Source organism: Spermophilus citellus (assembly GCF_964194105.1).
Source record: "Spermophilus citellus genome assembly, chromosome: 5".
Classification (NCBI taxonomy): Eukaryota; Metazoa; Chordata; class Mammalia; order Rodentia; family Sciuridae; genus Spermophilus; species Spermophilus citellus.
In genome coordinates, this window is record NC_138186.1 from 14,312,997 (window position 1) to 14,333,197 (window position 20,201).

The 20,201-nt window shown below is 40.5% G+C and overlaps 1 protein-coding gene across 2 annotated transcripts; it reads left to right on the forward strand.

The window, feature by feature from the left end:
* Positions 1 to 5,483: 5,483 nt before the first annotated feature.
* On the forward strand, positions 5,484 to 16,603 carry LOC308650187 (uncharacterized protein C6orf52). 2 transcript variants are annotated; one of them, XM_081296195.1, is made up of 5 exons: positions 5,484 to 5,615; positions 5,930 to 6,020; positions 9,906 to 9,951; positions 15,868 to 16,016; positions 16,385 to 16,603. In XM_081296195.1, the coding sequence occupies exons 1-4, from the start codon at positions 5,545 to 5,547 to the stop codon at positions 16,008 to 16,010; spliced, it is 351 nt and encodes a 116-aa protein (XP_081152321.1). In that variant the 5' UTR covers positions 5,484 to 5,544; the 3' UTR covers positions 16,011 to 16,016; positions 16,385 to 16,603. The 2 variants fall into 2 exon arrangements, with proteins under 2 accessions (XP_081152321.1, XP_081152320.1); XM_081296194.1 differs by having other exon boundaries at positions 15,868 to 16,603.
* The last annotated feature ends 3,598 nt before the right edge of the window (positions 16,604 to 20,201 follow it).

A 20,201-nucleotide genomic window follows, 5' to 3' on the forward strand; every position in this document is an offset into this window, starting at 1 on the left:
CAATATCACATACTTTATAGTGTTGCTTCTAGAACACTGCCTTATTTCCCCCAAAGAAGTCTCAACTGCTTTTTGAGAAGTAATGGTACTCCTTAATATTTATTGAAACTAAGTTAGCATACAGGATAATTACTGTTGTTAAAAGGAAAATTATTTAGACCAATAAGTGTAGTAGTTTATGTGATTAGCAGATTGGGCAGGTCCCAAAATTAGAGCAAGTTCTGAGAATTCCAAGCAACGTGATCAGACAGCAATAATAGGAAAATGGTTGTGGGACATGAAAAATAACAATTAGTTATAGGTTCGTCCACTGACTGGCCTGTTTATCATAACTTAATCCGTTGATTGACTATAAGGCCTCCAATTACCAAAACTTGGTTACTGTGATTAAACTCTGTTGGTTTGGTCTGTGGGACGTAGTGCAAGTACCCACTTCAAACCCATTGCTGCCTCCCACAAATTTTAAGATTATAGTACCTTTTACTGTCAGATTTTTACCTGTAGAAATATTTGTTAAGTTTTAGAGTACGTTACAACTCAAAAAACAACTTTTGCTTCAACCAGGAATCTTAGAATATAGTTGGTTCTACAGTGGAAACTGTAGCATAGGCACCATAAACACAACAAAGTGATTTTCCTTTTTAAACTGTTAGAGAATCATGAAAATTATCAGTTCAAAAAACTTAGCATTGGGCTGGGTTTGTGGCTTAGTGGTAGAGTGCTCGCTCGTCTAGCACGTGGGAGGCCCTGGGTTGGATCCTCAGCACCACATAGAAATAAATAAATAAAATAAAGATGTGTCCAGTTACAAACAAAAAATAAATATTAAAAAAAAAACTTAGTGTTTAACACAATGCTAAAGATAGTGGGCAGGAAGAGGTTGTAGAAAAATTTCAGGGGTTTTGAATCCCTTGAAATTAAATGCAAAATGTGCCTATAAATTTGAGGAGGAGAATATTGATAAAATTTCATCACATTTTCAAAGATATGCCTCCTGAAGGGTAAAACACCCTAACTCAGTCTTTGGTGATAAATGCTGAAATGTGTCCAGAATCATTTTCAAGGCCACACAGCTAAGTATCAGCCACTATTGCTTCTGCTGCTGCTTTTTACATTTCCTTCTCTTGAACGTTCTCTTCCACAGAGAACAAAGCAGCAGCGTTTCATTTCATCCACAGCCATGGCAGTATGTTCATAACTTGCTCAGGTTAAAATATTCACTGAAGAAGAACAATGCAAAATTACACATCTGTTCAACTGGATTTGAACTGAGCTTATTTCCTTTAAAACCTGTTTTCTTCCAAAAGATGTTAAAAAAAAATCTAATCTCATGAAAGCTGCCAGTTGCCAAAAACTAACAAACTATAGAAAGTTCTGTAACCAACAGTAAAACAACAAAAATTTTTTCCAAATTTTAAATTACTGATTAAAAAGGTTTTTTTTGCAACTTGAGTCATGTAATGATTTGTTCATTCATTCATTCAACAGCTAGGTATTGAGCACCTGGCTTTGATTTGGCAAGGGACCAGCTAGTTTCCTTTTGGGGTGGTGGTGGTGATAAGGTGGATATCTTAGGCTAAAAGCTGGATAGAGTGGAGAAAAATCAGCTCTTTTAGAAATATCAAAAGTCTAATATTCCTGTTCAAGTAGCTTCCTTTCTTAATGTGAAAAGTAGTAATTTTAAATTGCAGGGTGGCCTGTGGTTGTATTTCTGGAGGACTTTGATCTTTGTATTTTACAGCTAAAGGAAGCAGAGATAGTGCCTGTCAGCTTCTCATTGCTGTGACAATATACTTGTGGAAAACAGGAGAAAAGATTTTGGGAGGATTCAGAGTTTCGGTCAATAATCAGCAGGCTTCATTGCTGTTAATCCTATAGCAAGGCAGAAACTTGGCAGAAGGGTGTGGTGGAGGAAAGGTGCTGTCCTCCTGACAGCCAGGAAGCAGAGAGAGAAAAAAGGGTGAGGACTCCCCAAGAACCTCCCTTTAACTAGGTCTCACTTCCTATATTTCTGTCACTTCTCAATAGTCCATTCAGCTATGAGCCCATCAGTGGATGCATCCATTGATGAGGTCAGAGTCCCATGATCCAATCACTTCCCCAAAGTCCCACTTCTGAACATTACTGCATTGGGGACCAAATCTTCAACATAGGAGCCTTTAGGAACATTGCAGATCCTAACCATAACAGTAGCCAACTTTCCCTGGACACTTAATAGTGTCTATTGTCCACCCCTATATAACCTTATTTCACCTGCTTCATGGGAGTACACAGGGTTTGCAGTTGAGGATTTTAAGAGTAAAACATTTGTGAGTACTCTATCACTCACTTCCAGGGGCCCTAAATGCCTATTCTCATCATGGAACCTTGCTTACAGTCATCTATTCCCCAGCTCCTGTCATCTTGAGTGGTTTTAACATTGTACGTTGGCTTCTACCTTCCTCAACCTCCTTACACCTTATCAATGTTCAACTTCCACATTCTAGCTGTGGCCTCAACTCTGACCCATTCATAGCCACATTTCTGATTTTCTTTCTATAAAATAAGACTAGTCCTAAAATGATAAGGAAAAAATGATTTTTTTAAAGAAAGAACCTTTAGTATGTTTTATTAGTTATCTAAGTTGTTGTAGTAAGGGATTTTGTTTATCATTATGTTATAAAACAATAGTGGAAGAAACCAGTTTTAGTCGTTAGGGAGCCAGACCTGTATGTCTTCCAGATTGTTAAAAGATAATGTTCACTGATACTTGCAAAAACACTGTTCAGGATTATGTGTTTAGTATAGGGACCCCTATAACCTGGTCTAGCAGTAGAGGAGATTGGACTGAACTCTGAATTTAACATTGGCAAGTAGGAATTTATAGTTAAGAAGCAAGGTGAGGATCCGTGGGTGAAAAATCAACTAAGATGAAGCATTAGGGGTGAGGGGGCTTCTGGCTAAACCCATCTAACAGGATTCTTGCTGAAGACAAGCCAGGGTGATCAGACATCATCTGGGAGATGGAGGAGGGTGAGGAATCAGATCAGATAATGCACATGATCAGATATCCAGGATGAGGGGTTCTGGCTAAACTGCTTTAGTGGGGTTCTTTTGCTAGCACTGGATTTTATAATTGTGTGTACATATAGGCCTAAGAGAAGGGCCAGAAGCCTGAGTAAAGTTTGACTAAGCCAATAATAATAATAATAAACCTTTAGGACCCAGTGTTCTTGTGTATAACTCCTCCTTATGTCACTTCAAGGCCCAAGACAGCAAAACAGAAGTATTTTGGCTCCAAGCTTCATATCTGTAATATCTGCATTAAGCCTGGGAATAGGATGGAGGACAAAGAGACTTCCCATCTAAGCAAATGTCCTTTGTCCACGTAGTTTTCCTCAGTCCACCTGGCCATATCCAGCTTCAAGGCAGGAGCTAGGAAAGAATATGCATTTCTTGGATCTATTATGCCCCAAGTAAAACAAGGTTTCTTTTAATAAGAAAGAAAACCTCATTTTATCTAGCAATGTCAGCCACAGGTGCTGATCAATAAAATATATTGAAGACAGAGAGATGCCGCAGTCTGGCTGGGCACAATTCACGAGCCACTTGTCAAGCAAAAACGAACTTTATTTTTAGAAAACACACACACACACACACACACACACACACGCCACACCACACAAGCTCTTCAGGAATTTCCTCAGAGCCCAACTGCCACCACCGGCTTCCCACAAGCCTCTCAACCTCCCCCACCCTTCCTGCTCTTGAGGCCAATTGGCTGGGTCGTGTGGGCAGAGCCAAAAAAAAAGTCCCCCAGTGAGCAGCTCTGTGGTCTGAAAAGGCGGGGGAAACAGCCCAATGAGCATCACCACAGAGGAGCCAATTAGCTGGCAGCTAGAAGTTTGCTGGGGCTGCTGTGAGCCAATCATCAGCTGGCAGCTGGAAGTTTACTGGGACCCCCTTGGCAGTGGCTCTCAACAGAGAGATCAGCTGGAATACAAACTCCAGTTACCACCATTGTCCTTAGTCCTGCCTTGCAGATGGTGGGAGCTAAGGAAATAATTGATGAATAGCTACATAATCTGAATTCATCATGTTTATTGTTTTTCACATAATAGGTCAATATAGACATTAAGCATTTGAGTAGCTATTGACAAGCTTCAGGGAATGACCCAACCATAAGTGCCTTAATAATACCCAAAGTTATGTCCAATTTTCACTCCTTGCTATTCAAAGTGTTGGAAGTTGGCTAGAAATGTAGATTCTGAGGCTCCACTCCAAATCTGGATGGTTTAGGACCTGTGTTTTAATGTGCATGGTAATTTGTATGCACATTAAAGTTTGGAAATATCACTTGCTTTATCATGTTTTCACCTTTTAAAAATTGCTCGGGAGCTGGGCGCAGTGGCACACACTTGGAATTCCAGCGGCTTGAGAGGCTGAGACAGGAGGATTGTGAGCCAGCCTCAGTAACAGCGAAGTGCTAAGCAACTCAGTGGGACCCTGTCTCTAAATAAAATACAAAATAGGGCTGGGGATGTGGCTCAGAGATTGAGTGCCCCTGAGTTCAATCCCCGGTACCAAAAAAAAAAAAAAATAAAATTGCTGGGTTTGGGGATTTAGCTCAGTGGCAAACACTTGCCTCATATGCACAAGACCTGGACTTCAGTCCTCAGCCCTAAAAAACCAAAAACTGAACAACATAAATATTGCTCTAATTTTTAAAATAATAATAATTTGCAGTACTGGGGACTGAACTCAGAGGCTATCTCCAAGCTACATCCCCAGACCCTTTTATTTTAATAGTTCTGGGATTGAACCCAGTGGTGTTCTACCACTGAACTATACCCTCTGCCCTTTTTATTTTTTTCTTTTGAGACAGGGTCTCCCTAAATTCCCTGGGCTGACCTCAAACTTTTGATCTTCCTGCCTCAGCCTCAGGGTTGCTGCTGGGATTATAGGTGTGTGCCACCATGACTGGCCTCTTTAAAATTTTATCCTGTCCCTGCATTAATGTAGGGTGTGTGTGTGATATACACTTTTCTGCCTCTTGATTTTGCAGCTGGTTAGGATAATGATTTCAACCTGCAGGGGATTAAAAAGATCATTTAGTGCCAGTTCTAATCGAAGATAACTTGGGGAAAGAATATCAGATTCTGGTAGTCGTCTTAAGGTTTTAATTATTAAAAGTGATTCTTACCTATGGCAAGGGTGCTGTGGAGACGTCTAGGTTCTCTATAGTTCTCTCCCTCTCTCCCTCTCTCTCTTTCCCCCACCCCCCACACACTTTTGCTGGCTTCCCAGGCCTGCCATTTGGGAAGGGGGCTGATTGCTGGAATTGAGGAAGTTTGCAGAAGTTTCCCCAGCTGACACCAGTGCACCCCGCCTCTACCGCACCCTTGCCCCCTTGTCAGGAAAGTCAAGCAATTAATTGCAGGAATTGCCACTCAATGTAATGACTCATAGGTTGTAAAAACTGTTTGTAAGGATTAGCACATGCTGACATTTTTGACACAGGAATCAAACTGGATTTCCGTCTTCCTTTGTCAAGTTTCTAGATAAATGGCCAGATGGGAGAATTTTGCAAGTTTTGCCATATCTCAACAAAATAACTATTACTGCTGCTGGAAAAGGTGAGTGAGTTTCTCCCCTCTCCTACTTTAAATGGAAATGAAGGCCCTTACGTTCTTACTAATATAATACTTTTGGCAACTGATAAACTAATTCCTTTGAACATTAGATGTTTTTGAACAATTGAAGTAGAAATCATTCTTACCTGAAACTTCCTTGAAAGAAAAAGGCATTGTGCGTGATTCTGCCTAGGTTTGGCATGGTTGTCATTCCTCTGCTCTTAGAGTGGGCAGCCAGAATCCCACACTGGCCAGGGTTACCGTAGTGGTGACTGATATGAGCAGCCACAGCTCTCTTATCCTCTTTCCTGCTACAGCTACAGCTGCGCAGTGAAGGGGAATGGACCCAGCCTTTATCCTGCACCCAAGATTCCTGAACAGCCAGCTGGAAATTCACTTATGCCTCAGGTAACCCTCCCTGAAATGGATCTTGTCATTTGTGTGCGCAATGGTGTAAACATCATTTTTCCTTCTTGACACATTCATGTCCTCTCAAAGTCTCACACCCATGACTTTGGCTCTCTGTTTTTGTTTTGTTCTGTTTTGTTTTGGTTTTGTTGCTAGGACTTGAACTTGAACCCAGGGACACTTTACCACTGAGCTACATCCCCAGTTCTTTTATTTTTTTTACTTTGGGATGGGGTCTCGCTAAGTTGCTGAGGCTGGCCTCAGATTTGCAATCCTCTTGCCTCAGCCTCCCCAATTTGCTGGGATTATAGACGTGCTATGGTGCCTGACTGGCTCTCTGTTTTAATACCAGACAGTAAAGCTGATAACCTAAGGGGAATGAAATTAACAGGCTTATTGAGGTATAATTGATATAAAAGGCCCCTGAAAAATTCTGCACATATTGATCTGTATATGTTTCTCAAATTGTATATATTTGATATATTTGGCCATATGCATAACCTAAGAAATTTTGACTTGCAAGTGATTTAAGAGAAAAGAAAGTTCTTTTCTGGAAACAAAATAATGAGCTGATGAACTCTTGGCCTAAATTCTTGGTACTAAAGTGTGTGTGTTGCTGGAACCCAGGGCTTTGCACATTGCAGGCAAGTACTCCACCGTTGAACTACACCCCAAGCCCTCTAAATTATATATTATCATCCCAAAATAGATTTTTACTCTTTTCATATTTAAACAAGGATAAGAAGTAGCTTTGGGATTTGTTTGACTATAACAGAAAACATGAGCACCCTTTAGAAACATTTTAATATTGCCATTACTAGAGTAATTTTTTTTTTTTTTTTTTTGGTTCCAGGGATTGAACTCAGGGGCACTTCACCACTTACTACATCCCCAGCCCTTTCTATGTTTAATTTTGAAACAGGGTCTTGCTAAGTTTCTTTGGGCCTCACTAAATTGCTGAGGCTGGTCTTGAACTCACAATCCTCTTGCCTCATCCTCTTGAGCTGCTGGAATTACAAGCATACTCCACTCTACCCAGCTAGAGTAACATATTTCTAGTAAGGAAAATCTTCTCCTTACCCTCCCTCTTCTTTGTTCCCTCCACTTCGGAAAGAAAAAAAAAAAAAAAAAAAAAAAAAAAAAGCCCTGTTGGAGTAGATCTAAGTCTTTTGGATCTTTCCCCTTTACTCTTGCTGAATCAGTGAGGTTAGGCCCTGTTTCGGTTTGGGGGTCAGGTGGGATGCTTTGGTTAAGAATACAGTATACATATGGCTTGTTTCTTGCTTCTGTTTATACGTTGTTTGCAGAGAGCTTTCTTTAAAATTTTCTAAAAATCCCCAATCGAGGGGCTGGGGTACAGCTCAGTGGTAGAGCTTGTGCTTAACATGCAATTCAATCTACAGCACCAAGAAAAAACCCTAAAATCTCCCATTTAGATGTTCTGTGTTTTTATCTCATCCTTTATCTGACTTTTGAAATGTTTTCAGTGCTTCAAAAAATTTCCTTCAACCTATCTTCAAACATGTGCCTGAATGTTTTGTTTCGCTAAGAATAGCTTCTCTGGAAGAGGAAGGGCTGGACTAAAGGATATAACATTCAAAATGTTAAACAGGAGATTAGCCATGAAAAAGCCTTCCCTTTCCCTTACCGTGGTGGGCTGTGCTTATTTCTCCTGGATCTGTGTATGATTAGCCAGTCTCACAGGCAAGGGAGGCAGGGCCTACTGTTCAGGGCAAACATCTTCTATAATGTTCACTGGTATCTGTGTCCCATGACCTTGTTGCTGTCCTTTCTCTACTTTTTCTGGTTGAGGGGTGTCCCCTTTGCTTAATTGCATACGTTACTTAGGGAAATTCACACTTTGCACTCAAAAGGTTATGGACTTTCCTTCTGGGTTTGTGGTGATTGTGTGATGGCCTTGGCCTTAACATCAAAATTGAATTTAACATTTATCTAGACCCTTGGTTTCTAAAATTTACATTTGCTTTGCATCTTTTTTGCCCAAACTCTCATTTTCAATTTTGTTTTTAGTCTGTTTTAGGCGCCTCTTATGTAAAAATTTTCTCTTTAGATTTCTCATCTCTTTTTTTAAACTCAGTTTGGGTTTCTCCTTTTTAGCAGATGTTCAGTATTGCATCGCTTTTTACAAAAAAACAAAAATCATCACTTTAAGTGTAGTGCGCTTTCTTTCACATCTTCCTTTCTTTTCCTTTTAGTGGTTACCCTTTGTATCTTTAAATAGGGAGATCTGGGTATGAGTATATCATCAGCTTCAGAAATTGTTTTAAAAAATTTCTCTTCCAATCATGAGAACTTTAAAAAAAAATTAACATCCTTTTTTTCTCACCCTATTAACCCTTCCCTCCATTTTTCTAACCATTTTAGAGTTTTTGATCCCCTTCTGGATTTTTTTGATCCCTAGTTGAATTATTACTTATAGAATGCACTTGTTCCTTTAATTATTGTAAATATACTGTCAGTGACTAGTTACCACACTGCCATCTGCGAGTCATCCTCGTGGGTATTCCTGAAGGGGAAGCTGGAAGGCTCTGCGGTGGGTTTCTCACTCCCAAGACCTTATTTTGGTCTTGTCTGATGACATGTATTCTCCACGAGATGCTATGATTTTATTCCCCACCATGTTCTGCCTGGCCCTTAGCCCCCCAAATTCATGGGTTAGTCCAACACCCCAAAGAGGCCCCTCCTTTACATTTTGACATGGTGACTTGCCCAAGATCAGAGGAAGTAATGTGTTCAGAATGATTCTCAGGTCTTTGGGGTCCATCAGCATGACTTCTTTAGGCTACCTCCAACCATTTATATAGGCATTTTTCTTTAAGGACGACCTGGATGGGAAAAATGCTCTGTCTGCAGGTAGTTTCTGCTTATCCCTGGCCATTTAGGATTCCTGTTTACCAGAGCACACATTGAAAAGGAGGACATGTGAGACCTGGACCTTATATTTTAGGAAAGACCTCCTTTAAGCAGATTTTGGTGATATTGGCCATTTCCAAAAAGAAAAAAGACACAGATCATGTGATAAGATTTATGATAACTATATCTTTTATTTTCCAAACCAAAACATATTTCAGAGTGAAGAGGTGACATACTTTCAGATGCACTGAAGAGAGAGATCTTTGGCTCTCAATATCATCTTTTTCTTATTAGCAAGGGAGGTTTCATTAAGCATTGTTACAGGAGTTAATTTCTGGGTTAGGACAGTTCCTTGGAACAGCTGCACGTGCCTGAAAATGAAAGTTCCCAGCAGGTGTGTAGAAGGGGTTATTAACATTTGTGCTGCTCCAGAAGCGCTAATAGAGTCTGAGTTAACCAACAGAGATTGACTTCAGGAGTGCTTCTGGAATTTACTTCTCTCAGGTAAAAACCATGATTGATTGGTCTGCTCTTCTGCAGCCTCTGCATTTCCTTGAAAACTTTAATGTCCCCAAACTTAGCTGAACGGTGGGTCTGAGTCATGAGGAAAATGTGTTTGTGGAGACTGCAGGTTGTGTTTTGGAACAAAAGTCGGGTTACAGGTGGAGAGAGTGCCATCTAGTTCAGGAATAAGAAGTCAGGATGCCCAGGGATCCAGCCAAAGACCTAAAAGGTCAATTTTCAGAAGCTACAGACAGGCCAGAAGCCTCTGCCAGGCATGTCCCTCCTTAGTGACTTTTCTTCTGTTGGCTCAGCTCACTCATTTCATAATTGTAGTGTTATAATATTTAAAGATTTTTCTGATCAAAATTCAACCTAAATGTGCTTAGTGGAGCTTAGACTTTTAAATTTTATTTTTGAGAGCTAAATATTTTTTCTCAAGAAAGCATGTATTGATGTTCAATCTTTATAATTTTCTTTTTTTCTTAAGATACCCATTTTTCTTTGTAGGAGACCACAGCTGTATCTGAACACCAAGATGAGGACCCACTAGAAGGTACTGTGAACCTTGTGTCACCATGATTGAAAACAAAACTTAACCATGTTTCTTGCTTCTTCACTCATTCAGCTTGCCGGAAACTGTGAGATCTTCCTGGAACATTCCAGCACAAGTTGCTGATGCCTTTCTCTTCAGTAATTTGTCATGTTTGGGGAATCTGTTTCTATAGGAGCAATGTCAGCTGATCCACCCCTGAGGGGGTTTCTGAAGGATGGAGGGAATGGAGACATTTCCAAAAACTAAACAACAGTGTGTAGTTTAAGATCTGTTCCCTCCATAAGTTTAGACTTTGTGTTCTGCTGAGTTCAAATGGTGTCTACCAAAGTTTAGGCATTGGCAATCCAAATTCCAAAGCAACAGCGTTGGGAGGTGGGCCCTTTAAGAGGTGACCAGATCCTGAGGGTTCTGTCTTCCTGCAAGGATTGATTCAGTTACTGTGGGAGTGGATTCATGACAAAAGGATGAGCCAATTCTTGTCACCTGTTTTCCTTCTGCCATGGGATGATGCTGCAAGCAGAGCCTGGCCAGGCGCTGCCCCTCAATCCTGCACTTTTCAGTCACCAGAAAATGAGCTAAATACATTTCTGTTTATTATAAATCACCCAGTCTCAGCACACAATGGACCATGACAGGTGGTTCTAAAATGACAGGCAGGTGGTGGTTTCTATTGTTCTACTTTGAAAAGAACAAAGTTTTTCTACTCAGGGAAGGATCCAGTTTTCTGAATGTGTCCCTTTTGAGGAAGGAAAGAAAATATTTTGCTTGTATTTTAAGTAATGGGAAAGAGACATAGAGGAGAAATACAGAGAACGCTGTTGCCCGATTCTTGTCACATGTCTCTCTGGTCCCTTTCTCCTACGTGAGCTGCTGCCTGACAAACCCACACACTGCCTTTGTGATCCCCATCAAAGATGGGAGCAAACAGAATTTGCAGATGAGTAGGTACTCAAAGTACTTATTTTAAGGACAGGAAATAGTTGTTTAAAATAAATCTTTACATGCTATTGGGCAGTTCTAGTTTTTAGTACTTTAATTTACATATTTACTTATTTAGCTTGCTGGGGGTTTCTTTGGGGTTAAAGTATGAGCTATTCTCCATGCCTTCGTTAGCTATGCAGACATTAAAAATAATAGCAGAAGAGCTTATAGGAAGAGTGAGCTTTCTGAATCCACAATGCCAGGACTCAGATCCCACTGAATAGATCTGTAATCCCCCCAAATCTCCAGTGTATGGGTTTCCCCTATTTTAAAGCAGGGACATTCATACCCCTCTCATAGGGTAGCTAAGTATGGTTTCTTTCTTTCTTTTTTTTTTTTTTTTTTTTTTTTTTGTACCAGAGATTGAACCCAGGGGCACTTAACCACTGAGCCACATCCCTAGTCCTTTTTATTCTTAACTTAATGAGACTCTGTCTCAAAATAATCTAGGGCCTCACTAAATTGCTGAGGCTGGCTTTAACCTCTCCATCCTCCTGCCTCAGCATCCTGAGCAGCTGGGATTATAGGCGTGAACTATGTGTGATATCTAAATCGCTCTTAAGTGTCTTAGCAGAAGCTGGCACCTAATGACCAACTGTTAGCTAGTCATAGATCTAAAGTAGCATGGCTCAGTGATGTCATACAAAAAAAAAAAAAAAGAAATGTCTCTAAAGAAAGGTCCAAAGAGTTCTCAGAAACAAGGTGGAGCTCAACTCAGAAATAGCAGTGTTCTTGTCATAGTTGATGGAAAAACATTTCAGCAAGTGCCAGTCAAAGGCATAGACAGAGGTTTTTTTAGGAAAGCAGATACATATAATTAAGAGAGAATAAGGGCAATGTCAAGAGAGAGAAAGACCTTTGGGTTAAAGCAAGGAATATATGTTCAAGTGAGATTGTGGGCTATTTCAAGAGAGAGGTGAGGTTTTGGGGGTTCCCAGCTGTTCTTTAAAGGAAACTTGGTGAGGAGTAGGTATGGAAAGGTATGTGGGAGTGATATTAGTCCAGTGATCTCAAGACAGGTTCTCAGGGTCCCCAGGCTGAAGTGGTCTTTGTTATCTGATCAAAAGATATTACTGAAAAGTTCCCTAAGTTATAGGTTCCTCAAGATATCACATATATCTATTGGGGGGTTAATTAACAATGCCCAGATAGATTTACAGATTTCACAGAAATCTGGGAATAACAGAACTGTAAGAGAAACTGGCTTAGGAAGTGAGCCTAGGAAACCATGTGGAATATCTGAATTAAAATTCTATCTTGGGGCTGGGGTTGGCGCTTGCCTAGCACATGTGAGGCACTGGGTTAATTCCTCAGCACCACATAAAAGTTAATAAACAAAATAAAGGTGTTGTGTCCATGTACAACTAAAAAAATATTTTAAAACATCCTATTTTCTTGTCCTTCCTTTACGTCTCCTTTATACCTGTTTCTTATTCTACCTCAGTAGAAATGTAACACAAAACATCAAGTCATCCAGATAGATAATTTAAAATTTCCTAGAACTTTTAAGAAAACTAAAGAGACAGGTGGAATTAATAATATTTCTTTTTTATTCTTTCCTTTTGTTATTTGGGATTGAATTCGGGGGCACTCTACCACTCAGCTGTGTCCCCAGTCATTTTTTTAAAAAAACTTTTTTTACTTGAGACAGGGTCTTGTGAAGTTGCAGAGGATGTCCTCGAACTTGCCATCTTCCTGCATCACCCTCCCGAATCGCTGGAATTCTAAATGTGTGCCACCACATCCAGTTTAATAATATTTCTTTTACTTAACGTATGTCATGGAATGAATGTTTGTGTCTCTCCTCCCAATTATTTTAGGGACCCCTAACCCTCCAAGTGATGGTTTTAGGGAACAGGGCCTTCTAGGGGTGGTTAGGTTTGGATGGGGTCATGTGGTTAGTGCCCCTATAAGAGTCACTAGTGAGCCTGGGTCCTGACTCTTTGCTCTCCACCATGGGAGGACATGACATCTTGGCAGTCTGCCACTAAGAAGAGGACCCTCTCCGTAACCTGACCATTCTGGCACCCTGATCTTGGCTTCCAGCCTCCAGAACTTCGAGAAATCAGTCTCTGTTGTTTATAAGTCATCCATATTTATGGTTCTTTTATAGCAGCTCAAACTGAGTAGGATAATATCCCAAATATTATTTCAATGTGTAGTCAAAATACAAAGAATTAAGGAGACTTTTACATTTTTCTGCCAAGTCTTTGAAATGTAATATATTTTTTTTTCCAATTTTTATAGTGGTAAAACACACATAACATTACATTTTTAACCTTAAACATTCTTAAGCATTAAGTGAATTCATTATCTTGTGCAACCATTACTACTTTGCATCTTTAGAGCTCTCTTCATCTTGTACAACTGAAAGCAAATCCAATGATAATCTCTTTCCTCCTCCCCCTAACCCCTGGAAACTATCATCTTTCAATGAGGTGTGTATTTTATGCTCATATCCCATGCATGGATAGCTGTGTCCCTTATTCCGTAGCCACCTGTTGTTAGTGGCTATTGTGTTGAACACTGAAGGAGTTAGGCAAATATGCTGCTTTGTTGAGCTGGTTACTTCAAACCAAGGGCACCTGGGGAGCAGCAAGTGCAGGGAAAGGCTTTCTTTGAACTTCCTTTATCTGCTTGGGGACAGATCCTCCAAAGGAAATGATTTTCCTGAAACCCCCCTCCCCAGGAATTTGATCAACCAAAGAAGCTTACCTACATCACAGGAAGGGAGGCTGAAGACAGACACCATACCCAGACATTCTTCTAAGGGCCCATTTATCTTTCCCAGTTATTATTTATTTTCCTCTAAGTTGTCTACCTCCTTTTTTCTCCCCTATAAAGAAGGTATATAGATGGGTGAGATGGTGCACGCCTGTAATCCCAGCAGCTTGGGAGGCTGAGGCAGGAAGATCACGAGTTCAAAGCCAGCCTCAGTAATTTAGCGAGGCCCTAAGAAACTCAGCAAGACCCTGTCTTAATATAAAATGTAAAAAAGGGATGGTGATATGGCTCAGTGGTTAAGTGTCCCTGGGTTCAATCCCCAGTACCAAAAAAAAAAAAAAAAAAAAAGGCATATAAAAAAGCTTCTAGATCTCACTGTGTTTTCAGGTATTCACTTTTCTTTGATATGATGCCCCACACATGCATGTGATCAGTTTGTATGCTTTTTCTCCTGTTAATCTGCCTACTGTTGTTTTCCTTCATAGGTTCAATTATCAAATTCTCAGAAGTAGAGGGAAATTTTTTTTTTTTACTTCCCACCCCCCTCACAGCAGCACAGGTCTAGAAGGCCCACGGGTTTAGGGAAGATGTAAGCAGTTTGCTTTCATAGACTTCTGTTAGAGCTGTGGCCAACACCTAGACCACAGAATATGGGGTTTGTAGCTGACCACACTGTGTCTGTTTTCTTGTCCACAGGTTATAGGAGTGAGGGAGGGAGAGAGGGAGAGGAAGAGGGTGGGGACAGGGAGGGAGTGAGGGAGAGAGAAGTGCCTTTAACTTGAAGGATGGAACCTAAGGCATGACTTTTAGAAAGAAAATTTCAGAAAGGTAGCAGAATACAACAATTACTAATAGGGCATTATGTAAAATTGTGGATGTGTAACCGATGTGATTCTGCAATCTGCATTTGGGGTAAAATTGGGGGTTCATAACCCACTTCAATCTAATGTATGAAGTATGATATGTCAAGAGCTTTGTAATGTTGTGAACAACCAATAAAAAAAAAAAGAAAGAAAATTTCAGAAAGTTCAGGGGTTAAAAATAGAAACATAATTTCACCACTAGAAACTCTCAAAGGTTACATGACTCAAAAATATTAGGAAGCTCCCAAAATCAAGAATCAGACAACACAGTCACCAATGCCTATTTGGATGATCTCTGTCATAAAATGATTAGTAACTCAGGGTGCTGCATTACAGCTAAGGATAGCTCTAGGCTGGGTGGCTTAATCAACAGAAGTTTACTCTCTCACGGCTCTCCAAACTGGAAGTCCAGGTTCTGGCCAGTTTGGTTTCTGGTGAAGACTCTCTTCTGGCTGTCAGGTAACAATCCTCTCACTGTCCTCACATGACCTCTGCTTTGTGCAGGCTCTCTGGTGTCTTTCCATATAAAGGCACTATTGGCACTAGACCAGGATTCTACTCTTATGACTTCACCAAATGCTAATTATCTCTCCGTGGCCCCATCTCCAAATTCTACCATATCAAGGATTAAATCTTCAATATATGAATTTGGGGGGAAGTGGGGACACAGGCATTCAGTCCCTATCAGACACACAAAGGATAGTCCTGGAATGCATTTAGACTTCCAAAACGCACAAAGGAAAACAGAAAGGGCTTCTTTAGTTACATTTAGTACAAGGACAAAAAAATAAAACAAGGATAATGTTTAAAAAAAATCTATAACATTGAAATTCTTAGATACCTTTGGAAATCTGACAACCTGGACTGCAAACCCAGATCTAATGCTTTCATGATAACACCATGCCATCCCAGGTCTTCGTGTGCTTTTGAATTAATTACTATATAAAATTTATTCACTTCATCTGTGAAATAAGCAAATAAAGTGGCATCTCAAAGCAGGATCCTAGGAACCCTCGGTTTGGCTCAACTGTGCTTAGGCCAGGAACTCGGGGCTTCCCCGTGACCTTCTCTTTCCCTGTTTCCCCGAATGGAATTCATCTCTAGAATATCACTTGAATCTCCCTTTTTCTCCTCCACCACTTATGTTGAGTTTGATGATATTGCTGCTTCTATAACTTAAATTTCTATCTTCACGTCTTACTGAAAGATCACACAGAATTTAAAAAAGTCAACCTTTAGTGTAATTCTTCCTACTTGTGCTTTTTACAAACTCTCTAGTTTCCAGCCATTTCCAATATGTGTTCTGTAAAACTCTATTTTCTTTGTGTCTATTATTGTCTTCTTGCAGATTCACATCTTCATTTGAATATTGAAGAATTAAACAAGGAGTTTATGCTGAGAAGTGAAGAACTCTATGACTCCCTCATGAATTGTCACTGGCAGCCTCTGGATACAGTCCACTCGGACATCCCAGATGAGACCCCAAAGTGAAGCAAGGTGTTCAGTATCTATCCAGATTAACTGCATTTGTTTTTGTTTTTGTAGAAAAAAAACATCTTCCATGAATGTTCTGGATTCTGGATGTAAATAAAAACTTACAGTACCTAGATGTTATTGATACGATGGATTATGAGGTACACTAACTCATCAGCATCTCCATTCCTGGAAGTGTGTTACTTTAAATAAATGCCAGAAGAGATGCTATGACTATCTTGGTAGAACAAGTTGTTCTCCAAGACAGAGGAAAACAGGTTTAATTTAAGTTGGGCTTAAATTTAACTGATGGTGACATTAGCTACTCTGTTTTGTGGACTTCCTGTAACATTAAATTCTCATGCAAGGTTTCTCATTTGTATCTTGTCTAGAAAATGTCAATTAGAACTAGATGTTTGTTCTCCACTGACCTTTGGGTGCTCTGTAAGAAAGCTGGTGTGATGGTGGAAGACAGTGGACATGAACTTGTCTCAACTGAACAGAAAGATTCCTAAGCATGGAAAAAAAAAAAATTGCCTTTTCCAGATTGTTGATTTTCTAAGAGGAAAAAATTGGGCCTTTGTAAAAGCCAGTTCTGAAAAATAAATAAATAAAAGTCGGTGCAGAAACTTCAGTGAGTCTTGACTGTGCTCCTTATTTAAAACAATATTTTTTTCCCGGAAGTTGAGCATTGTGTCCTGTGTTATTGCTTCCCACCTTGCACGGAGACCCCTTGGACTGAGGTGGCTGACCTGAAGGCCAGAAGGTGTATGCTGTAGAAGGAGAGTTGATCAGACTATGGGCAAAGGGAATTTGAGATCCCTTCTACTCTAGAGGTGTTTAATAGATGCTAAGTCTTGTACCAACTAGGCTCAAAGACCTGAATCCCCAGTGGAAAGCCTGGTGGTCTGCGCCTGGGATGAAGGCACTGCCTCTCCCGGGGCAGGGCTTCTCAACCTCAGTCCTGTTGCCACTTTGTCCTGGACACTTCTTTGCTAGGGAGACTGCCTTGTGCCTTATCCTGCCCTCTACCACTAGATGCCTGCAGCACCCTTACACCCCACTTGGGACAACACAGATGTCTCTGGATGTGCCTCCAGAAACAAAATTGCCCTGATTTAGAACCACTAGGAAAGGGCAATGTTTTTCCAATTGTAGGGTCTGTCAGAGTCTCCTGTAGGCTTTTTTAGATTCAAATTCTTGTATACCATCCTCAGTCCACTTCAGTAGACCCAGGGTGGAACCTGTGTCAGTTAGCTTCTCATTGCTGTGACAAACACCTGAACAAAACGGAGGAGGAAAGGTTTTCTTGGCTCATGGTTTCAGTCCATTGTTGGCTGACTCCATTGTTCTGGGCTAGAGGTGGGGCAGGACATCAAAGCAGAGGAAAGCAGCTCAGCTCAGAGATGTAGGAGAGGGAGGGGCTGGGGACAAAGTATACCCTTCCAGGGTGCAGCCCCGGTGACCTACTTCCTCCAACTAGGTCCTACCTCCAACATCTACCACTTCAAAATAATTCATTCAAATTATTGATCCACCAAATGGATTAATCCACTGATGAGGTTAGAGTCTCATGAACCAATCAATCATTTCCTAAAAGCCCTGCCTCTGAACATTGCTATACTGGGGACCAAGTCTTCAACACGAGTCTTTGGGGATACTTTAAACCATATCAGGCCTGAACATTTTGAATTCTCTAAGAAGTTGCTAGGTAAAACTTCTGGTGGTGGTACAGATACCACCTCTAAAAGCTACCAGCTCAGGAACTTTCCTAACCGCTTCAGTTTAGTTCTGCCTGGAACCAAGGGTGAAGAATTCCTCTCACTCCCCTCCCAGCACAGGCCCTTGCTTTCCCATAGGGCCCTGAGTTGTTCAGGCACCCACTCCCCCTCTCCAGCTGTGTGTTTTAGGGACCAGCACCAGGTCCATCTCCAGGGAGTGGCTCTTGCAAAGTCTGAGCCATGGGTAGTGATCCTATTCCTCTTGTAAGACCTTTGTTTAGGTGGAAACAGGATAAAATCTGCCATGAGCTCTGAGGACAAAATTTCCTCATTTTTAAAAAGGAAAAACAAGAGGCAGCTTCTATCTCTTTTTGAGCATCAGGTTTAGATGTGATACCTGGCCCAGCTGAAGCCATCTAGTAACCATTAGGGTACAACCTGAAGGTAGTGCTGGTACACTTAGGACAGTGATGACATCTATGATCATAATAATGGCCTTGTGCTGTTGATTAGCCAACCCTAGTGTCTCTCTGCTTGGAACTTGTTGTGTATAATTTACAGATGTTCCTTGACTTCCAGTGGAGATTATGCCACCACAAATCCTGTCCATTAAAAAAAAAAAAAAAAAAAAAAGCTAAGTCTGAAATGTATTTAACACAATGACCCTATTGAACATCATAGCTTAGCCTATCCTACCTTAGACATTCTCAGAACACTTGGCTTATAGCTGGGTAAAATTGTCGATCACAAAGCCCATTTTATAATAGTCCAATAGTTGTATATACACACAGATGGGCATTTTGAAGATATGATGGGAAGCTGTGTTAGCTTTTCATTGCTGTGACTGATTTCATCTGACCAGAGCAACTTAAAAGAGGAAATGTTTACTTTGGGCTCATGGTTTCAGAGGTTCAGTGCATGGTTGTCCAGCTCCATGGTTCTGGGCCTGAGTGAGGCAGAGCATCATGGCAGAAGGGCATGGGGAGGAAAATTGCTCAGCCCATGGCAGTTGGGAAGCCAGATGTGCAGGATCCAAGGGCAAGATCTAATCCCCGAGGGCACACCCCAGTGACTTGCTCCCACCTGTCTATAGTCACCTCCTGGTAGTCTATTCAAATTACTAGTCCATCTAAAGAAAATATGGCATATATACACAATGACGTGTTCTTCAGTCATAAAGAATGGAATTATGTCATCTGCAGGAAAATGGATGGAACTTGAGAGCATGATGTTAAGTGAAATAAGTCAAACAGAAGGTTAAGGGCCATGTTTTCTTTCATATATAAAAGAGAGGGAAAAAAGGAAAAGAAAGGTGAAGGGAGTAGCTCATGAAAATCTAAGGCAGATGAGTTTTAGAGTAAAGAAAAGGGACAGGGGAGTGAGGGAGTAGGGAAAGGGAGGTACTGGGGAACCAATATTGATCAAATTATATGGTTATATCATGTGCATGTATAAATATGTAACAATGAATTGCACTACTATGTATAATTTAGATACAACAATAAAAATATGAGAAAAATGATTAACCCATCAAATGGATTAATCCTCTGATGATATTATAGCTCACACAATTACATCACTTCACCTTGGAACATTCCTGAATTCCTTAACACAGGAAATTTTTAGAGAAAAATCTCATATCCAAACCATAACAGAGGCTAAAACACAACATCCAAAAAATGCTGGCAACATAGTTTGCTTTAAAATATCGGTTTTTACCTTCATGATTACATGGCCGGCTGGGAGCTGTTGCTTGATGCCACTGCCCAGCATCACAAGAGAGGATTGTGGGCTGGGGATGTGGCTCAAGCGGTAGCGCGCTCGCCTGGCATGCGTGCGGCCCGGGTTCGATCCTCAGCACCACATACCAACAAAAATGTTGTGTCCGCCGAGAACTAAAAAATAAATATTAAAAATTCTCTCTCTCCTCTCTCACTCTCTCTTTAAAAAAAAAAAAAAAAAAAAAAGAGAGGATTGTACCGAATTCCAAGTCCAGTTCTACTGAATGGGTATTGCTTTCACGCCACTGTAAAAGTCCAGTTAAGTTGAACTGTTGTAAGTTGGGGCTGTCTGTATCTTCTCTTTAAGCCACTCTGAATTTTTGTTATTTGTAGCAAAAGTATCCTAATGGATACAGATAAAATGTGTAAAGAATTTGATGTCCTTAAGTCCAAAAGACGCCCATCAGTATGGACAGAGCGTGTTGTCTAACATGGCAGCTATTAACCACGTGGGCTATTGTTGAAGCTTTTTAAGTTTAAAATGAAAAATCTAATGTATGATATGTCTAGGTCATTGTACTGTCATGTGTAACTAATTAAAACAAATAAAAATAAAATGAAAAATCTGCTCCCTCATTTACACTTGCCATATTTCAGTATTTTAATAGCCATATATTTGACCAAATTAGGCAGCACAGATTGCAGAATATTTCTATCACAGGCCAGTGTCATACAATAAAAACTGTGCCCTTAGGAGGAGAACAGTT

What these genes read in the sequence shown, in the direction of transcription:
- LOC308650187 (XM_081296194.1), top strand. Translation starts at nt 5,545, where the DNA reads ATGGCCAGATGGGAGAATTTTGCAAGTTTTGCCATATCTCAACAAAAT. An exon ending in GAAATTCACTTATGCCTCAG is followed by an intron (nt 6,021 to 9,905) that starts GTAACCCTCCCT and finishes TTTTCTTTGTAG; the next exon opens with GAGACCACAGCTGTATCTGA. An exon ending in AGATGAGGACCCACTAGAAG is followed by an intron (nt 9,952 to 15,867) that starts GTACTGTGAACC and finishes GTCTTCTTGCAG; the next exon opens with ATTCACATCTTCATTTGAAT.